This window comes from Sylvia atricapilla, chromosome 4, assembly GCF_009819655.1.
Source record: "Sylvia atricapilla isolate bSylAtr1 chromosome 4, bSylAtr1.pri, whole genome shotgun sequence".
Taxonomy (NCBI): domain Eukaryota; kingdom Metazoa; phylum Chordata; class Aves; order Passeriformes; family Sylviidae; genus Sylvia; species Sylvia atricapilla.
Window position 1 is genome coordinate 60026550 of NC_089143.1, and position 17846 is coordinate 60044395.

A 17846-nucleotide genomic window follows, 5' to 3' on the forward strand; every position below is an offset into this window, starting at 1 on the left:
GGTGCTTGGGCTGTGTTTGTGCAGTCTGACGGCCTGGTGGGCAAAGGGAAGGGACAGTGTGAAGAAATAAATGTTATTTATTCCATAAGGCTTTTATATGTATCACTGCTGCCAGGGAGATAATCTTCCCAGTTGGGAAATATTCCAGAAACTAAGCACTTGCTCCAGCCTAGAAACTGCAGAAGGGATCCTTGCTCTTATGTGCAGATCTGCAAGGCAGGGCTGGAGGTGGCTTCCAGCTCATCTCTCCTCAAACCCTGGAAGAAGGCCTGGCTTTCTGGCTGCCTGCAGGGAGAAGACAACTCTGCCTGCAATCTTCTGAGTCAAAGTATTAATTCTCATTGTGGAGGAAGAAAAAGGGAAATTGGGACACTTTATATGCATTTTGATGTGCCTCAGTGAGACACTACTTTAAAAGCTGAATTTTTTTCAAGCTACTTCTGCTTCATTTGGTCCTCGGCTGCTGCTCCTGTTTTCTCACTTTGCTGTCCCTTTGTGAGGCTGGAGACAGCAGTCTTGGATCCTCAGTCTTGGGACCCAAGGCACGTACCTGTTTCAGACATTGGACCCCGAGTTGATTTTGGACTTTTTCTTTGCCTTTCTCAGTGTGTGTGTGTGTGCTTGTAACTAGAAGAGGAATAAAGAGAGCTGCCTGCCCAGGTAAAAGCAGGAAAGAACATGTGGAAGGCAGCAGTGCCCCAGGAGAGGAGCTGGTTGTTAGTGACACACAAGTGAGCGTGAGTCAACAACCTAATGCCATTGCCAAAAGCCAGCCCTGGTCCAAGATTGCATTAGCTGGGCTGCTGTGTGTGCAAGATGCAGGAAATAACCATTTTATTGGCCTTAGTGATGGTGAAACTCAGCAAGAAAAATGTGCCCTGTTTTAGGAAAGAGGCTGGAGGAGAATAGAAAGAATTGACGACAGATTCAGGAAACATGACCTACAAGGAAAGATTGAGAGAACTGGATTTGTTTAGCCCAGCAAAGAGATGGGGAACATAAATCTTTTGATAGGCAGGAGATTGTGAGAAGATGGTGATCTATTACTCTGAATGTCTGTGGGGGGAGTATGAATATCTCTTCCTGTCACAAAATATTCCCATTTGGGTGAAATGGAAAGGGAAAAAACACAATTTCAAGGGTGGCTAATCACTAGCCTCATCACACAGGGCTTGTAGGTTGTAGGGAAGTTGCAGAATACCTTTTCTCAGAAGATTTTAATACAAATAGAAAGAAAACTAAAAACCTGCCTGAACTCCTAAGCTAGTCTTACCATGCTTCCACGAGTGGGCTTGAATTAACCAGGCTTTGGAACCTCTTCCAGCACTACGCTTTTCTCCTTACAAAATTTAACATTTGATCATAGTAGTTGCTATTTTAACAAGAGAGCAAAAATGTAAAATACTCGTTAATGACTTGCAGCTCCTGACTTAAACTTGAAAAAAACTGGTTGGGAGGGGGGGAATTTAGGAGGAAGATAAAACATGTGGAATGTTGCAGAAATTTCTGTGTTTGTCTAATTTTGCCCTAGACAGGAACAGAAATAATACTGACAAGAAATATCTGTATCCTGTTCCTTTTGTAGCCTTACCTGTAGGGAAGCATGGCAGGCCTTGGAGTGCAGCAGTGCTCTGCACTCATACATAGGTTTGTCTTAGGAAGTCAGTTTTGGGGACTGGTGACTCAATCACTGTAGTGGAGTTTTAAAATGGGTGAAGGCACAACTTGTGCTGGAGCCTCATTTTGGCAATAATTCATAGGCCAAATAAGAACGGCTTTTTCTCCTCCCCTTCTTTGCAGCTGAATTTTGCTTATTCAGGAAAACTCAGTAAGGGATACATGTATTCATGCATACTTCCTTTTTGTTTTGTTTTGCAAGCCTATAAAAGCAGGGAGTTACAGAATCTTTGGAGGTGAGAGAGTTGGAAGCATTCTAATATTTTTGTGTGTACAAAAATGCAAACTTCACTGTTCCTCTAGGTCTACTGCTAAGAGGAAAGATCTCACTTTCTTCTTGCTGTGTAACTGTGTGTTACCTATCCGTTATTTATTTTTAACAGGAAAATTTCCCTTGCATCTTTAGTATCTTTGTATTTCAGACAGAACGGGAATTAGCTCTGGTGTAAGTGCTCTTAATGATGGCATAAGTAAAAATTACTTTCATCTTAATGCATTTAGCACATGGGAGATGAGAATTCAATATCTGCTCTGTCACTTTCCAGCCCACTTGTGGGTGATTGAACAGGATAAAAAGAACAACTGGATTAAGCTAAACACAAACTGCACAAGGCAGATCAATACATCTCTTGAAAGAGTTGGAGATCTCGCACCACAGAAACATCAGCCTCTCTTTAGGATGGCCTCCATCACCTCATGGGGGTCCTGAAGAGCCCTGGAGGTCCTGAGAACACTGCATCAGTTTCAGACATGTCGGGTTTTGGTTTGATTCTGAAGTTGAGGGGCCTTAGTGAGGCACAAATGGGACACACTGGTTTGTTATGGGTGTCTTTGCTTTGCTGACTTACTTTACTAAATCGGTTTTATTTGAAATGTACCTTATTTGATTGCATAGAAGACAGAAGCTTTTTTTTTTTTTTTTTATTAGAGGTGTTAACTGCAGAATTGTTCATTTTATAGCTGTACTATGCATGGAGGGTTTGTTGGAATATTGATCTATTCTGGTTTTTTAAAGGGTTTTCAAGTTACTTCCATTAGTGTAAACTTTATGATGGCTGTGTTTTTTTAGGAGTTTCTAGAAATTAAAAAAAATTGACAGGGTGTTTGATGATGTGTGCTGTTTGCCTTGCTTACTAAAAAAAAGCTAGTTATAGATTTTGTACCATACATTAATACTCAGAAATGCTTGATTCAAAAATTGATGAACCTTTACTAAGTTACATTTTCTGAAAGTATTTGATCTAGAGTAGATAGGTCACAAAGCAATAATTGCAGGCTACTTAAAGCATTTGAAGGGTGATTATGGAATATTCTGCTGTTGTGGGAATATTTCTTAGGAAGTCTTATTGTTGACAGTGTTGGAATTGAACATTACCACAACATTTAAAAATGCAACCCAAATAATTATCCTGGAATGCATAAATGGGAGCTTTTTTATTAAACCCATTAGATTTTTAAAGCAGGAGTGAAAAATGTTGACTTAACAGGTATACATTTTTTCAGCACAAACTGCCTTCAGGGTAGTTCTGCAGAGGGGTTCACTTTGCAGTGTTGGAGCTGACTTGTCTTATTAATAGCCTGCACCCGCCTGTGGAAGCCTAAAAATGGTATTGCAGTAGTCTGATGTACAAAGGACATTGTACGAGTACTGAGCAACTGCACCTGCATTCCTGGCAGAAAATAACCATTTTTCCCTTCTCCCCACAAAAAAAGGATTATATGCCAGTATTTTTAAACCATCTTTATGCTTGATATCATAATTTTAAAATACTTTTGTTTTCTCCTTTTATGTTACCTTCATGCTGTACACGTGACGGTTCTTTAGGGGATGTGCTCCAGTCAGTTCAGAACAAAAATATAAAGAGGAATTAAGTTGGCTCTTCTCTTTCGTGTCTGTTTTTGTATAGATGACATCACAAGATAAACATTGTGTGATACCCAGGTTTTCATTTTGTGATTAGCTGAGAAGGTTCTCTTTTTCTTGTTTAGTAGGCCTACTTAAAGGCCAGCTGATACATCCTGATGCTGTCACTGTATGGTACAATTTGATTTTACGCCTTATGTAACTTATTCTTGAATTATTTTGCTGAAGTTTTGTTCTTTTTCATCTGTGTCACAGTGCTAGGTAAAGTCCCTTAATAAACCCTTATTTGCCCATCTGCTTTAAACATCTAAAGCATTATGTAAATGATGATACCTTTGTTATACTACAGTAACACTTCAGCCACTCAGATGAGGTCGGTTTTCTTTGTGTGAGATGCTCAGAAGAGATTCAAGAAGCATCCCAAGTTTCAGTTCCCTGTCTAGATAACATTGTAAGGCTGTAAGGAAGACAGGCACAGAGATAGAGGAGGACTTATCTGAAGTCTTGAGGCAAATTCCTGAAAGAGCCCAAAGCTGAAGCCAGGTCTCCTGTGTCCCATGAATATTCTCTTTATCTTTCCCTAGGAAGCATATAGTATTGTGGGAAATACCTTGGCAGACATATTTTATGCCTTTTGTCCACCAGCAGCTCTGTCCCCTTATGGGGCTGCATCTTCATCCCCTCTCCCTGCACACTGGCCCCTGCTCGTTCATGTGCAGCCCTGCTCCTGACTTCTCCCAGGGCTCCCTCTCCTCTCCCAGGGCTGCTACTTGCTTTGTTCGTTGAATTCAACTTTATTTGCACATCTCTTGGGGTTTCTGCACATTTGTTTTGGCCACCCCAGATCCCTGTGTGCCACCTCTGGATCAAGGCAGCTAAAACAATCTCCTCTCTATTCTCTTGTCTTGCTACGCCAACCTCTCCTGACTTCCTTTACTCTTCCACTTCAAATTCAAGCCCCAGGCTTTGAAAAGGCTCTTGCCTGAGACACTGCATTGGTTTGCTCCACCTGTATTCTTCCCATGGAGCAAAATGCCTTTTGAATCTCCAAGCTCTCAGCCTGTTTCCCTGGTCGCCCTGTAGTTCTCTTCTGCATTAAATATCTGCTGTCTCTTCAGGAGTCCTTCTGTGGGGCTTTACAGAAAGGAAATAATACAGTTGTGGTTTAAGCCTGGTTGTGAACTGGTTGAGGAGAGTGGAGTATAAGGGGAAAGTTAACCTCTGCTGTACATTTCTGCTTTATATGCTGAGCTTCTTGAGCATGAGAAAGTACCCAAACTTTGAGCTGTCAGACTGTTCTGTGATACAGCACACCTAAGAAGATCTGAATAAACTCAAACCAATTGTTTGGGTTTTATTAGAAAAAAAAATTCCAGTCCTGTTTAGGAAAAAAAAAAAAAGGAATGAGAACTCTCTTGAGAGTGAAACCAAAATTAAAAAGAAGAGATGCTCATAATAAAGGCCCATGACAACTCACCAAGATCATTTGGAAAGGGTAAAGAATGGAATTCGAAATGTCTTCATTAATAAGGATCTCAAAATGAGTGCAAAACAGCAGAGGAGAACAAATTGGAATTATGTAAATACAGCCTTTAATAATGCATTTTATTTTTGGTTCATTCAGGCCAGCACAATTACCTGTGTGCGGGGAGGAACGACTGTATAATTGATAAGATTCGGAGGAAGAACTGCCCAGCCTGTCGATTACAGAAATGTCTGCAAGCTGGAATGAATTTAGGAGGTAAGCAGAATATTAATAGTTTGGTCTCTTAATTTGATTAGGTGAAAACATTGGAAATGTGCACCCTTTTTATAGTTCTGGCAGCTGCATCATCTCAGAAGTTTTAAGGTGAGATTATCCTGAAGAAGTGCTTAATAGCTGATAAACTCTATTGTCATTCTAAATTGGGGGTTGGAGGTGCGTATTTTATGGCACAGAAAAAAGAAAAGTGGGTGTTTTATGATGACAGTAATTTTAGTAGAACACCATAAGCTAAAAATGTTGAAATTTCAGCTATTGCATGAGGTTGTTTTCTTTTTGGTGAGCATTCTCTTGAATACTGAAAAAGATGTTACACCATCAGGAAAGCAAGTTTGCACATGGTGAAACCTCTCAACGTCTTTGGTGCTTATTCAGCATTTTTATTGATTTTTCTTTTGTGACTGTAAGGATGTGCAGTAATTTTTATGATGTTACTGCATTGTTCATATACCAACAACAACAATGAAAAATGTTTCCTTACTAATTATCAAAAGCATACTGAAGACAGCATGATAACAAAATTTATAATAGGGTGGGTTTTTTCCCTGTTGTTTTAATTCTTCCTTGGTAATGGCTATGTGTTTCTGGCTGTGCTTCAGTGGATTTCCCGTCTCAAACCTTCATCTGAGCAAATGCTATTTTTCCCCACCACTCCTGTGTTCATGATGTTGTCTGTGAACAGGGGTTTGGTTACTGCTGCAGGTCCTTTCCCCTGATGTACAGAGTTACCCTTCCCCTAAGATTGTTTTCACTGTACAGAAAATTACAACATGGTCACATTAATTCCTCCCTATCTCAAAATTCACTTTTTTTCCTCCTGGACCTGTTTTCCTGGCAGCTGAGTTTAGTTCTACAGATTGAGCTGCTTTGTCTTTCATAGGTTATGTGCAAAATCCTGGTTCCTGCCTGCTGCCTTTTTCTACATCCCAGACTTCTTTTTCTACCTTGTCTCCTGGCAGCAATACTCAAACAAGCCACACCTTGCTTTTTCAAAGACATTAGCCCTGTTAGACTCTCTTTCAACCCCTTTCCCAATTTTGAGATACTACGTTGTGCCCCAGGCCCCTTATTTCCTTTTCCCAACGGAAAACAGGGCCAGACTGTGGCATGCTGGGGAGGTGACAGCTTTCCCTTGGTTTTGATCTGTGCTGTTCAACCTAGCCAGGGAAACAGAATGCCTTTGTTCGATGAAACAGGAGCTCCATGGTAGCAGCTCCTTCATCCCATAAAACTGGTGCTGAAAATCGTTGTGGAGCAGGAAGGTCAGCTCTCTGGAGTGCTGGGGATGTTGCTGCATCCTGCCAGCAGCTGGTGTAAGGCATCCCCCCTGGATGTGCCCCATGCAGTGGCAGTGGAGCTCCAGCAAAACCCAGGGCTTGAGAACCGTAGGAAACAGCAGCAGGGAACACTTCATCTGCAGTGCCATGAGTTCATCCCTGTGATGTCCAGGTGGGTTCCAAAGGATGCGTTCACATGAGGTTCTCTGCAGAAAAGCAAGGCAGGAGTGAAACTTTGCTAGAGGGGGTTGCTTCTTTTTTAAATACTGACTGGAATGCTGTAAATAAGGAAGGCACCGAAAAATCTTCTCTTTTGTTGGAGCTTGGTAGACTGCTGGAAATCATAGTTTGTGACCTGTGATTTTCATCACAGAGGGAACCTTCAGGTGAAATTCTCACTCCTGATTTGATCCCTTTATGCCACGTAAAGGAACCAAAATGTGATAAAGGAGGTCTTTCCATCACTGCCATGGACGAGATGGCAGGGGAACAGTTGTGCATTTCCATGCACTGCAGTGCTTTCTGCTTTGGTCAGAGAGGGAAAGGGCAGGCTGGAGGGAGAGGGGAGGGTTACCAGAGAGAGGTAAAGCACCTGCAGCCCAGAGGCAGCATTACTGTTTGGAGAGCTCCAAGGGCTTCCAAATCGTGCTGATGGACCTTCCAGCCTTTGAACCAGCCCAGCTCTGGCAGGAAATGCTGGGAACTTAAGGATTTTTTCTCTGCTTAGGCCATCTGTCTCCAGTGGTGAGCCCTGCATTGGGGATCTACGGAGGAGCTGCACAGCATCTCAATTTTGGGAGCTTCTGTGTGCCATTGCAGGGTGTTTCTGATACAGTGGAGATCATCACAAAAAATGAAGGTGGAAATGACAAAAAGAGATACTTATTCATATTTGAAAACTCTGATTTCCTTGTAAAATGTTGAGGTTTGGTACTAAATAACATTAATATATATATATATTTAGCTTAAAGAGAATGGATGAGGTCATGTTATGAAGATACATTGTGGATTGTAGTTTCATGTGGTCAGCCTGGTTTTGCCAAGCATCTATATTACTCCAGTAAAAAAGGGCTTTTACCTGTTTCTAGCTTCGGCTTGCAGGCAAAATGGACAAGTATTTTATTAGGTAGTGTGATCAGTAAGGAGCTGGAGAAAAATGAATTTATAAATGCAATTTAGTTTAAAGTTTTCTTTGCAGCAGTTGTGACACACTGCACTGTGCTGTGCTCCTGGTGGAGTAGGGCCAAGCACAGCTCTCACCCTCCAAAGAAAAACAAATGTAAAAACGAATCCCAAATTGTATCAGAGATGCTGATGTGCTTGGTTCATGAGAAATAGAGTAAGATGATATGCAAAATGGTCACCAGCATAGCTCAGGGCTGGAATGTCTGCAAATTGCTGAAACCAGGGGCATTTATTTTCCACTTGTACTATGATGTTTTATCCCCTCATTTGAAGAAAAACAAAAAACACTAGCAAAGCTCCAGTTGATCTAGAAGAAATGTTTCATGAGGGAACAGGTCCTGTCTCCCATGGGCTGGAAAGGAGCTTGACTCTCCTTTGTCACCCTCCCCGTGTAGAGATGGCAGGGAAGGACCCCAGGCTGCCCCACTTACTGAAACAATGGGGGTTATGGAGCAAATTTTGTAATTTGACAGTTTGAGGTTGTCTTCCTGCTCTTACTGAAGATACTAACCTCTATAATGGAAAACTGGAAGTCAGAAATAGCATTCCATGTTTCCTGCACCATGTTTTTGCACAATCTCTGATTAATCTACTGATCTTTTTTCTCGGGGTGTTTTTTTTTTTTTCTTTTTCTCTTTTGGTAATATTCTTTCTCAATATTTTTTAAATAGTAAAATAGAGTGCTTTTGTACTCAGTCAGTCTTTCAGTTTTGTTTTGATGACATATCTTCTACTTTCCAGCATGCTAAATTTTTTTTTTCTAGATAAAAAAAAATATTATTTTGACTGGTGGCAGCATGCCATGATTAGGCACCTTGTAAAAAATACATGTAATTCAGTGCTACAAAATACACCTTTTCATGAATGCTCAGCCAAAACAATTTGGCAGTTTTATTGTTTACCTCCTCATTTTGTTTGCTGAAAAATTGGAGCATTTTCTAAGCTCTTACGTCCTTTAATAATCTTTGGAAAATTATTCATCAAGTCAGCAAATAATTTACCTAATTATGTTATTGTCTCAATTTTTGTTTTGATTTTATAAGAAGCATCTGCAACCTGCAATTTCTGAAAAGCTGAAGTTGCCAGGTATCACATTAAATCCTCCTTCTCATTTCTAGAAGGTATGTTTGTGCTCTGCAGACAGCTATATCCCCTTTGGCAAGTAGGACTCCAAAACTTTTTTGGGAATCGTATTTTGTTTGTTGTTTTGTTATCTTTTTTTGTTGTTTTTTTTTAAACTCCAGTGACATATGCTAGGCTTAATTGTTGGAAGAGATTCAGAGTGAGCAGCAGCACTATGAAGGTATGCTGGCCCATTTTTGGTTTATGCTCTTTTCAAGGTTCTGTAATTAATTTTCAGTTAATTACGGAGCAGAATGACTTCACGGATTTGGGAAGTATCTTCCAGCAGGCGCTGTGATTGGGTTTGGCGAGGCTCTTGCTTTCTCACGAGACTTTTTTGGCTCCCACCTCGTGCTGCTGTTCCTCAGTTCTGTCTGTCCCCGTGGTGGCACTGGGGGTGTTACAGTGAGACCCCCAGTCCCAGACCTTGGCATGGGGTCTCAGGCCACCACCAGCTACATCCCATAAGGCAGCAGCCCCTGGGATATGCCCTGCATTGCCACCAGGGTGGCACAGAGCCTCCTGGTGTCACTCCCGTGTGCTGAGACCTGGAGAATGGGAATGTTCTATATGGTGTCACTTGAGCTGGCCACCCCTCTTTCCTGGGCAGGGCAGGGTGGTCCTCACCCCTCGGATGTGACTTGGTGAGTAGGCATCCCTCCCCGTTCTGCATGTTCAGAGAAGGTCCCTCTTCTGCCGTGGACTGTGCAGAGGGGACAGAAATGTGCGGAAAGCTCAGTTCCCTGCTGGGCTGGAATCCTTCCCTGCCTCAGCTCCCCTGTGAAATGCTGCCGAGACTTCCCGTCATTGGTCTCCCACAGCAGTGAGGAGCAGCTTGCTCAAGGACCCTTTGGGTCTGGAAGGGATATAAAATAGATTTCACCTTGCAAATGACACAGTTCATCATTCTGTCTGCGGAAGCCGCCTGTGAAATCCGAGTCCTGGGTCCGCATACATTTACATATGTAAGACACTTGGTGCACAAGTTGCTGGGTGTGATTTGTAGGCTTCACTGGCAGATACCCTTATTTTTTATACATTGAAGTATTTCAATAATCTGAAAATGAGGTTAATTAAGATAACCAGTAACAAGATATAGTACTTCACCTTTTTGCCCAGCTTTCTGTTTTCCGTTTAAGAACTCATACTAGTAGGGTTTTAAATTGCACTATTATTTTCAGTTACTGGAGCTTATGTGGTTTATATTATCATTGTTCTTATCTTTCTGAGAAGCAAAAAAAAAGAAAAATCTAAAAACTTAGGGAAAATGTAAATACAGCAAAAGCATATCCTCTTATTTTTCTTTGAAATTTCCTACTAACTAAAATTTCATACATTTTGAAGGAAAATAAACCCCTTTGCGTAGTAAGACACAAGCAATTTGAAGTATACATATGGTTAATATGTATACTTTTTCTTTTATTTTTCATTTAAACTTTAACTGCAAAGTATTTTGAAATGCCATTAACTTTAATGCATTTTTATTTGCATTTATTATGTAGCATTTTCTTCTGAGGGAATACAGTCAATATCTTTTTAGCTTGAACATTCAGCTGGGTTTTTATTCGTCCTTTCAACAGACTTTCACAAACACCAGCAGACTGGAAAAGATCTTTAAGTAATAAACAATACTATTCAAGTAATAATATAAGTAACAAATAAATAATATTTTAGTAAGTAATAGACGATCATAAGGGATAGATAATTTGCCTGTTGCTGTTGAAGATGTTGTAGGAGCCAATTTGTTCAGCAGTTAACTTTTCCTGCTTTTGTGTCCATCTTACTCCATGTTAGTGCTCTTGCCCTGCTCTTGGTGTGACCCTCTAACTTTCCAACTTGAATCATCCTCGTGAATGGAATGTTTAGATTGGATGTTAGAAAATGTTTCCCCACTGAAAGGACTGTCAAGCACTGGAAGACGTATATCCCAGAGAAGGATATTTTCCTTCAGAAACCAGGTAGATGTAGTGCTTAGAGACATGGTTTAGTGGTGGACTTGGCAGTGTTGGACTCAATGATTTTAAAGGTCTTTTCCAACCTAAATGATTCTGTGATCCTTGAATATTGTAAATAACTATGAGAACAGTCACATGCAACAACTATTAAGAAATTATTTGTGAATGATGGTTAAAAATGCAGAATTCCGAAGAGGACTGGTAATGTCAGAGTAATCTCTCAGGCATCGATTAAAAGCAATATTGAAAGTGTGTCCTTGTACTTGGAATTTTGCTGATTATTCCATGTGTGAAGGCAGCTGGAGAAGACAAACTGCAGTGGTCTAAGAGCCCACAACTCCCATCCAGCAGTCCCTGATCAAACTCCTAATTGAGTTTATGCTTTGTTTTTTCACATTTTCCTGATTCCAGCTCTGCCTTCTGCAAGCGCCCAGCTGCCAGCAACATTTGTCTTTCCTCCAGGAACAGCCTTTCAGGCTTTTGGCGTGGGGCTGCTGAACTCCAGACTTCTCTTCTGTCTTCTGGGCTCTCCACCATACCACTCAAGGCACAGCCTTGGTTGCCAGCCTTGCAGAGGAGAGGAGCTGCATCTCTGCTGGGAGTGTGTGTCCCAGCCTGCCCTGTGTCCTGCAGTGGTGCTGTGCACTCAGGCTTTTGGGGGGCTGGCTAATTTTGGCTGTGCTGCACTCCCTGTGCAGGCTCAGAGGCTGCTTTTTCCCCAGAGCTTCATATTCTGTACGTGGTACCTTGCTTTGGTTCAAAACACAAGGAGGGTGATCACAGTTTTCTGCGAGAAAGCTTTTCAGCATTTCTGAAAGTTGTTACGTGCAGCTCTTGGTGATGCTTTGTTTTTTCCTGTATCACCAAATTATCACTTCCACAGTGATATTATTATTACAGCTTCCTTCCACAGTGCTGTAAGTCCACCATATCCTTTTTACTCTTCCTCACAGTAAAAATTTTGTTTCTGCTGTGAAAACTTGCCTGTGTCCCCTGTTCCTCTTTTTTCCAGAGCTGCTGGTTGTCACCAGAACCCTTTTGAATCCTGCCCCTGTGGTTGTGATGATGTATTTCCATTACTTACTTCCCCATCACTGGGAGAAGCTGTAGGAGCAGGAGGAACTTGTCCTTTTCACCAAGCTGTAGCTCCAGAGAGTTTCCACCTGAATAACAGGGCATGAAGATTTAACTTGCCATGCTTGCAACAACCTTTGCCAAAGTAGGGTGGGCTCACAATGCTGAATTGTGGGTTTTGTTTTGAATCTTATTTCCTGCTTTTTCCCCCCCTGCATCAATTCCTAGGTGCATGGCTTTCTAATTTTAGTACCTGTGTTTTGCTAAAATAAGTGTGAAATGTGGCAAGCATACCTGGCTCAAAAAGCAGCCCTTGGAGTCTGATGGCAGTCAAAAGAACATTTCCCTGCAGGTTATGAAGGGAACACTGAGCACATTTAAGCCTTGGGAATATAAAGCAAGAAGCTGGTGTTTAACAGAGAGGGAGGCAAGGTGAAGGCGCTGAGTGAAGTGTTTCTAAACCACCCAGTACACACCGTCCTGCACACTGGGGCTGGTGATTTGTGTGCTTTTGTGGTTCTCTGCCATCAGCTTTTCCAGGTCATACAAATGGGTAATGGTAGAGATTTGCCATTACTCCAGAAAAGTGGTTAATGTTACATATACAGTGTTTTCTCTAATGTTCAAGGTGATTTACTGAAGTAGGAGATTACCAGGGCAATACTATCTTTTCTTTTTTAATGACTAATCATTAATTAGATGGTGAAAAATATGGTGAAGAAGACTGCAGAAGATAACCAGCCAGCTTGTATTTCACAGGTAGCGTTGCTGTTCTGGGAAGTGGGGTAGATTATTTCTAGAAGATGAGGGACAGCCCAGCAACATTCAGTGTATTAGGAGTGAGGTCATTCCACAGAAATCTGAGCTGATAAAAACTGGGGATCTGGAAGATGTACAGGTAAGGAAACAAATGTTCTCAAAATTTTTGTTGTTGGGGGGAAAAAAGTCAAGTGGGAATGGGGTGATGACATACCCAGAAAGACCACAGAGGGAAGGGCAGAACTTACAGAGCTTAGTTCTAGCTAGAACAAAAATGAAACACTCTTTAGCATCAAGTGGAAGTTTGAGCACTTAAGATGTGGAATGAGAGGTGCTGTGGCACAGTTTGGTTTTGAAGGATTCTGAAATGCCTGTTGAGAGCCTGTGTCTCCAATGTAAATGTGAAGTTTTAGACGTGGTAACTGTCTATCAGGGGTTTATTGTGTTGTGATCAGGATGGAGGGCACACAAATCATGTAACACAAGTGGAACGTTGGGTATCAACCCAAATAAAAGCAGGAGAGAAGACTTGGATAAGGGGTGCCTTGGGAGGAGCTTGGCATAAGGCAGAAACCAGCGACCATAGCCAAGAGCGTTCAGTCTGATACATTCAAAATCTGTTCTCCAAAGTTTCCTTAACTTTTTTTTTTTAAATAAAATTATTACCAGTGCTCGCAGTTCAAGCTGCTGATGTTTCATTCCAACAGGTGTCTTGGAGTTGTAGGTGATCTCATCTTCGCATTTGTTGTTGGCATTTTACTTCTTGTCTGTATTTGATGTCAAATAGAGTAATCAAAGCCACTGATGCATTTAGTAGACAACTCTTAGCTCAAAAATTATTGAATTTGCCATATGCTTGAAGAGTGAATAAATAATCAGTAAAAAATGAGTTTTGGGAGGATCTGAAAAGAACTGATTAAGATTGGCTTTCATCAACATTGTAATTTTCTTTAGTAAGCTTTTTTTTAAGGCTTTGTTTGTTGGATGATTTAAATATTTACTAAATACATTTCTTTTTAAATTAATGAAGGAGTACAAGAGAGAGTTCTATATACCAAAAATTTTAGATGCGAGATTGTGTTATGTGATTTTGGGATTTAATATGAAATATATGTGGGGAGAAATTTTCATACTTTAGCCATTTCTCATTAAAAAGCTTTATCAAAACCAGCTTGATTTGATTTTAACAGGAAACCACTAATTGGCATTTGGTGAAAGTTGTTCCCACACAGGGAGGAGTACCCCTGTGAAACTGTTATTTTTCATTTAATTATCACTTTGAGGATTGCTGAGAAACAAGCAAATGTGTTAGACATTTTCCCTGACAACCTAAATATTCCTGTAAAATGCACTTTGGATCTCAGCTTTCTTTTGTCACTTTTGTCCGCTGTCTCTTCATGAATGCTTAGCCTGAAACTCAACTTGAAAAAGGGATTAATTCCTCTACCACTTACCCAAACTCCCCAGTGCCTTTGCTTTTTAATTGCTGTGCTCATCACTGTCCCACATGCTAGACAGGTGTATAAACCTGAACTTCATCCTTGGGTCAGACCTCAAAATGCACAAGATTTGATCTGGACTTTCACCTGAAGGTTTTTGAGACAACTTCTATGTGCAAGGGCTGGTGTGAGGTGCCACCTCCCTGCAGGTGTTTGCATTTCACCGCTCAGTGTCTCGAGTTATTAGTGTGTTGTTAGAAGAAAATGTGAATTTTTCATTAAAATAAGATTTCTCAGTAAGTGGGCATGTAATTACTCAAAATAGTGTTCTTCCAGAGTGGTTTCTTGTTATACTGAAAAGACATTTGGAGTAGAGTCCTGCTTGAGGGTCTAGTAGTGACTGTAATGATTACATGTATAACAAAGTAGAAAGTAAAATGTGGATCTACAGATTTGGATCAGAACTCAGAAGCATCTTCAGAGTTTCAGTGCTGGAAACCAACATGATGGCATTTTTGGTACAGACTGGGATGTTGAGAAGTGCAAGTTGAGGCATGGGGAAATGGGATATCTAAGTGCAGCTGCTGAGGGATTGCAGGGAAGAAAGGAGCACAGTTGTGTGATGATCCTGAGTTAAACTTAGAGTCAACGAGGTGAAATTGTTGCAAAAACAGGCAAGTCTTATGTGATGCCAAGAATCCCTCTGTTTCTTGTCAGAGCTGGCAAGTGTGGGCCTGATGGTTGTGTCTGGTTTCAGCACTTCTGGGCAGGGTGGTGGGGATGGGGCAGCCTTGCAAAATTGTCACGGATGTCCTTGTGCTAGTTGGTGGGGTTGCTGTAGCTGTGGTACCTTTGTGAAGTGAAGTATGTCTCTCATCTCTTCTGGGACTTGTCCAGTGTGAACATATCTACAGATCCCTTGATAACCCACTCTGTTTTTTCATATCAAGTCTTTAAATTTAGAAAGGTTCCTTTAAGTTTTAAACGGAATCTTCCTTCCTGAAATTTCATATCATGCGCCTAAAGAAAGGTGTGTACAGATTAGAGACTGTCCAGGGAAGAACAAGGATAATAAGATTTATTATAAAATCTTTTTCTCTTAGGAAAAGAGAAAAGAAACAGAGTCAGAGAAACTCATTTCATGTTAGTGTAGAAGGGAGAGACTTTAAGAAGGTCATGATACCAGTCTTTCAATTCAAAAAGTGGTGTAAAAGAGGACAGGAATGATAAGTTGTTCTTTATGGCCACTGGGGGAATGATGGAGAGAAATCAACTTCACTGCAGACAAAAATGGTGCAACAGTGGAGATGTTGGGAGAGCACTGAGCAGTTAGAGGTTGGAGGAAGATGTGGGATATGGTGGAATTCCCTTTATTGGAGATAAATAATGTACTGAGTTGGGCAAATTACAGTTGATCCTGCTCAAGGCAGTAGGATAAACTGCTTCAGATATATTGTTTCTGTGCTCTACAGGCCTGTGCTCCAGCAACATTGCACTGCTTCATATATTAGAATCTGTTCCAAACAAAGCAGAATGTAAACATTTCTGAGGTTGTTCTATAAGCAACCAAAGTAATATTTACCAAGTTGCAGTCTGTTTTATTGAGAGTTTAAATACAACTAGAATAAAGAACCAAAATATATCTAGGCGAAGATAATGAAAACAGTGCACAATTACTATTAAAATGTGCATCAGAAGCTTCTTCTTCCATCTGTGCTGTACCTCCCTTTTTGGTATCCAGATGTAAAGCAGGAATAATAATTGCACTTATGGATGGTCCTGGTTCTTTGCAGGGTCTGGCCAAAGGCAAATAAAATGTGATATTTCAATAAATCAAACTTCATGCACGTTTACTGCTTGTCTTTAAGCTGTCCAGTCATGTCAGATTAAAGTGTTATTTATTAATTAGTAAACAGTAGGCCAAACTATGTTATTGTTTCAGTTATGCCTTCCGTTTCATTCTACTGAATTCAATCATTGGATTGGGGCTTATTGTCCGGTAAAAACTTCCTTCTGCCAGTGGAGGATAAGAAATTAGTAAATTTTCTTCGCTTTGTTAATTAGATTACTGATTCCTCAGGCTCAACAACAAGTGAAAGCATTTTCTATCACTTTCTCCTCTGGGTCACAGCTGTGAGAAACAGATTTTAAAATTTATTCTGCCGTGTGAAGCCAGGACTTTTGTTTCCTTCCTCACCAGCAGCAGTCTTCCTTTCTTTGTGTGTTTAGACGGACTACTGGGTCTCTTCAGCATATCCCAAACACCACTGCAGAAATCACCCTTGAAGGCCTCTGCAAGAGTCAAGTCCTTTTGGCCATGTGTCTTACATGATAAAGTAATTTTATCTCTCGTTTTAAGTCCCTGTACAAGGTGTCCCTGCTTCAGTAGTTGCTTTTCATTTGCTTCCTCCCCTTGCTCTCTCCTGTTAAAGCAGTGACTCATCTGCTTGCCCGTGTTCCTCCCAGATTTGTGCCTGATCCTTCCTCTCACACACGGCCCAACAGAAGTTGGACTCGTGGATCCTCGTGGGCTCCATCCAGCTCAGGGTATTCTATGATTCTAACACTTGGAGTCACGTTTAGAGGTTCTTCCTCTTCTGGAGCTACCTGAAAATCAGTGGTTTGCTTCCCAAAGTGGACAATAGGTTTCATGGAAGATTTAGGTTTTTGAAGGAACAACCTGTCTTGGTTGTTCCTTCTGTGTTTCTGGAAGAAAAGAAGTGTACCTGAGTGCACTTTGTAGGGAAAATGGGATAATGCTGTAAGATCTCCTTTGCATTACTGCCTTTCACTTTATTCCATGCATTCCCAGGCATATGTATGTGTGTATGTATGAAGTCTGTAATATTGTCTAGAAATTTCTCAGCAAAATCTCATTCCCATTATGCTAGACAACTAAGTGAAAAAACGTCTGTACCAAGATAGCTCAAAATTTTCATGTCAAGATACAACAGATTTGGGGGAAGGGAAAACACTATTTGTGGTAGCAGTAAAATAGCTAATGAGAACAGATGTCAGCTCATTGAAGTAAGTGAAACAAAGTCACCAGGCAAACATGATGAAAAGATTCAGAGGAGGGAAAAGTGGCATTTTGATGGAGCATTTATCTGTACAAAGGTGGAGGCACTGAGTCAGGGCTCAGAGAAGAGCCTGCCTTGAGTCAGAGCTGCCTGGAGGGGAGAATTTGCACCTTTGGCTGCTGTGGTGCAGCAAGGTCCTGGAGATTGTTTTTGGAGAGCAGAGGCAGGTGGCAGTGGCAGGGTGTGCAGGGAAACCCTCCAGCATTTGGCATGGTGTGGCAGGGAGAAAGCTGGCAGCTGTGGAGGCTGGGAAGGAGGTGGTGGTTGTAGCCCAGGTGTGGAGCTTGGGCACTGGACCTGGATGGAGGAGCCCATGTTTGAAATGCAGGAGTTCACTAGTGTGGGTGCAGAGCCAGCACAGTTAGAGGTGACCACAGTGGGTTTGTTTTGCAGCATATTGTCTACCCTCAGGCTGCCTAGACCGCTAGTGGCACAGCACATGCTTAGAAATGATCCCAGATTATACCTCATTGAAGTGCATAGAGTGATTTGCTCACCCCTACACACCCCTTGTCTTTTGTGTTTTGTCTATTTACTCCAACTGCTGCATTCTCTTCTCCTTTATGTCTTTTTTAAACCTCCGCCACTTTTTGTGTCCTCTGCTCTCTGTCTCTGCTCTTTCCCCTCTCCTTCCACTAAAGTTCTCTGCTTT

At 41.3% G+C, this 17846-nt stretch overlaps 1 protein-coding gene across 3 annotated transcripts in view; it reads left to right on the forward strand.

Moving 5' to 3' along the window:
- Positions 1-17846, forward strand: part of NR3C2 (nuclear receptor subfamily 3 group C member 2) — a 190176-nt gene that overhangs the window by 134834 nt on the left and 37496 nt on the right. For all 3 annotated transcript variants that reach the window (XM_066318061.1, XM_066318062.1, XM_066318060.1), the window contains one exon: positions 5166-5282. In XM_066318061.1, the coding sequence (XP_066174158.1) occupies positions 5166-5282 (117 nt within the window). The remainder of the gene's footprint in view (positions 1-5165; positions 5283-17846) is intronic.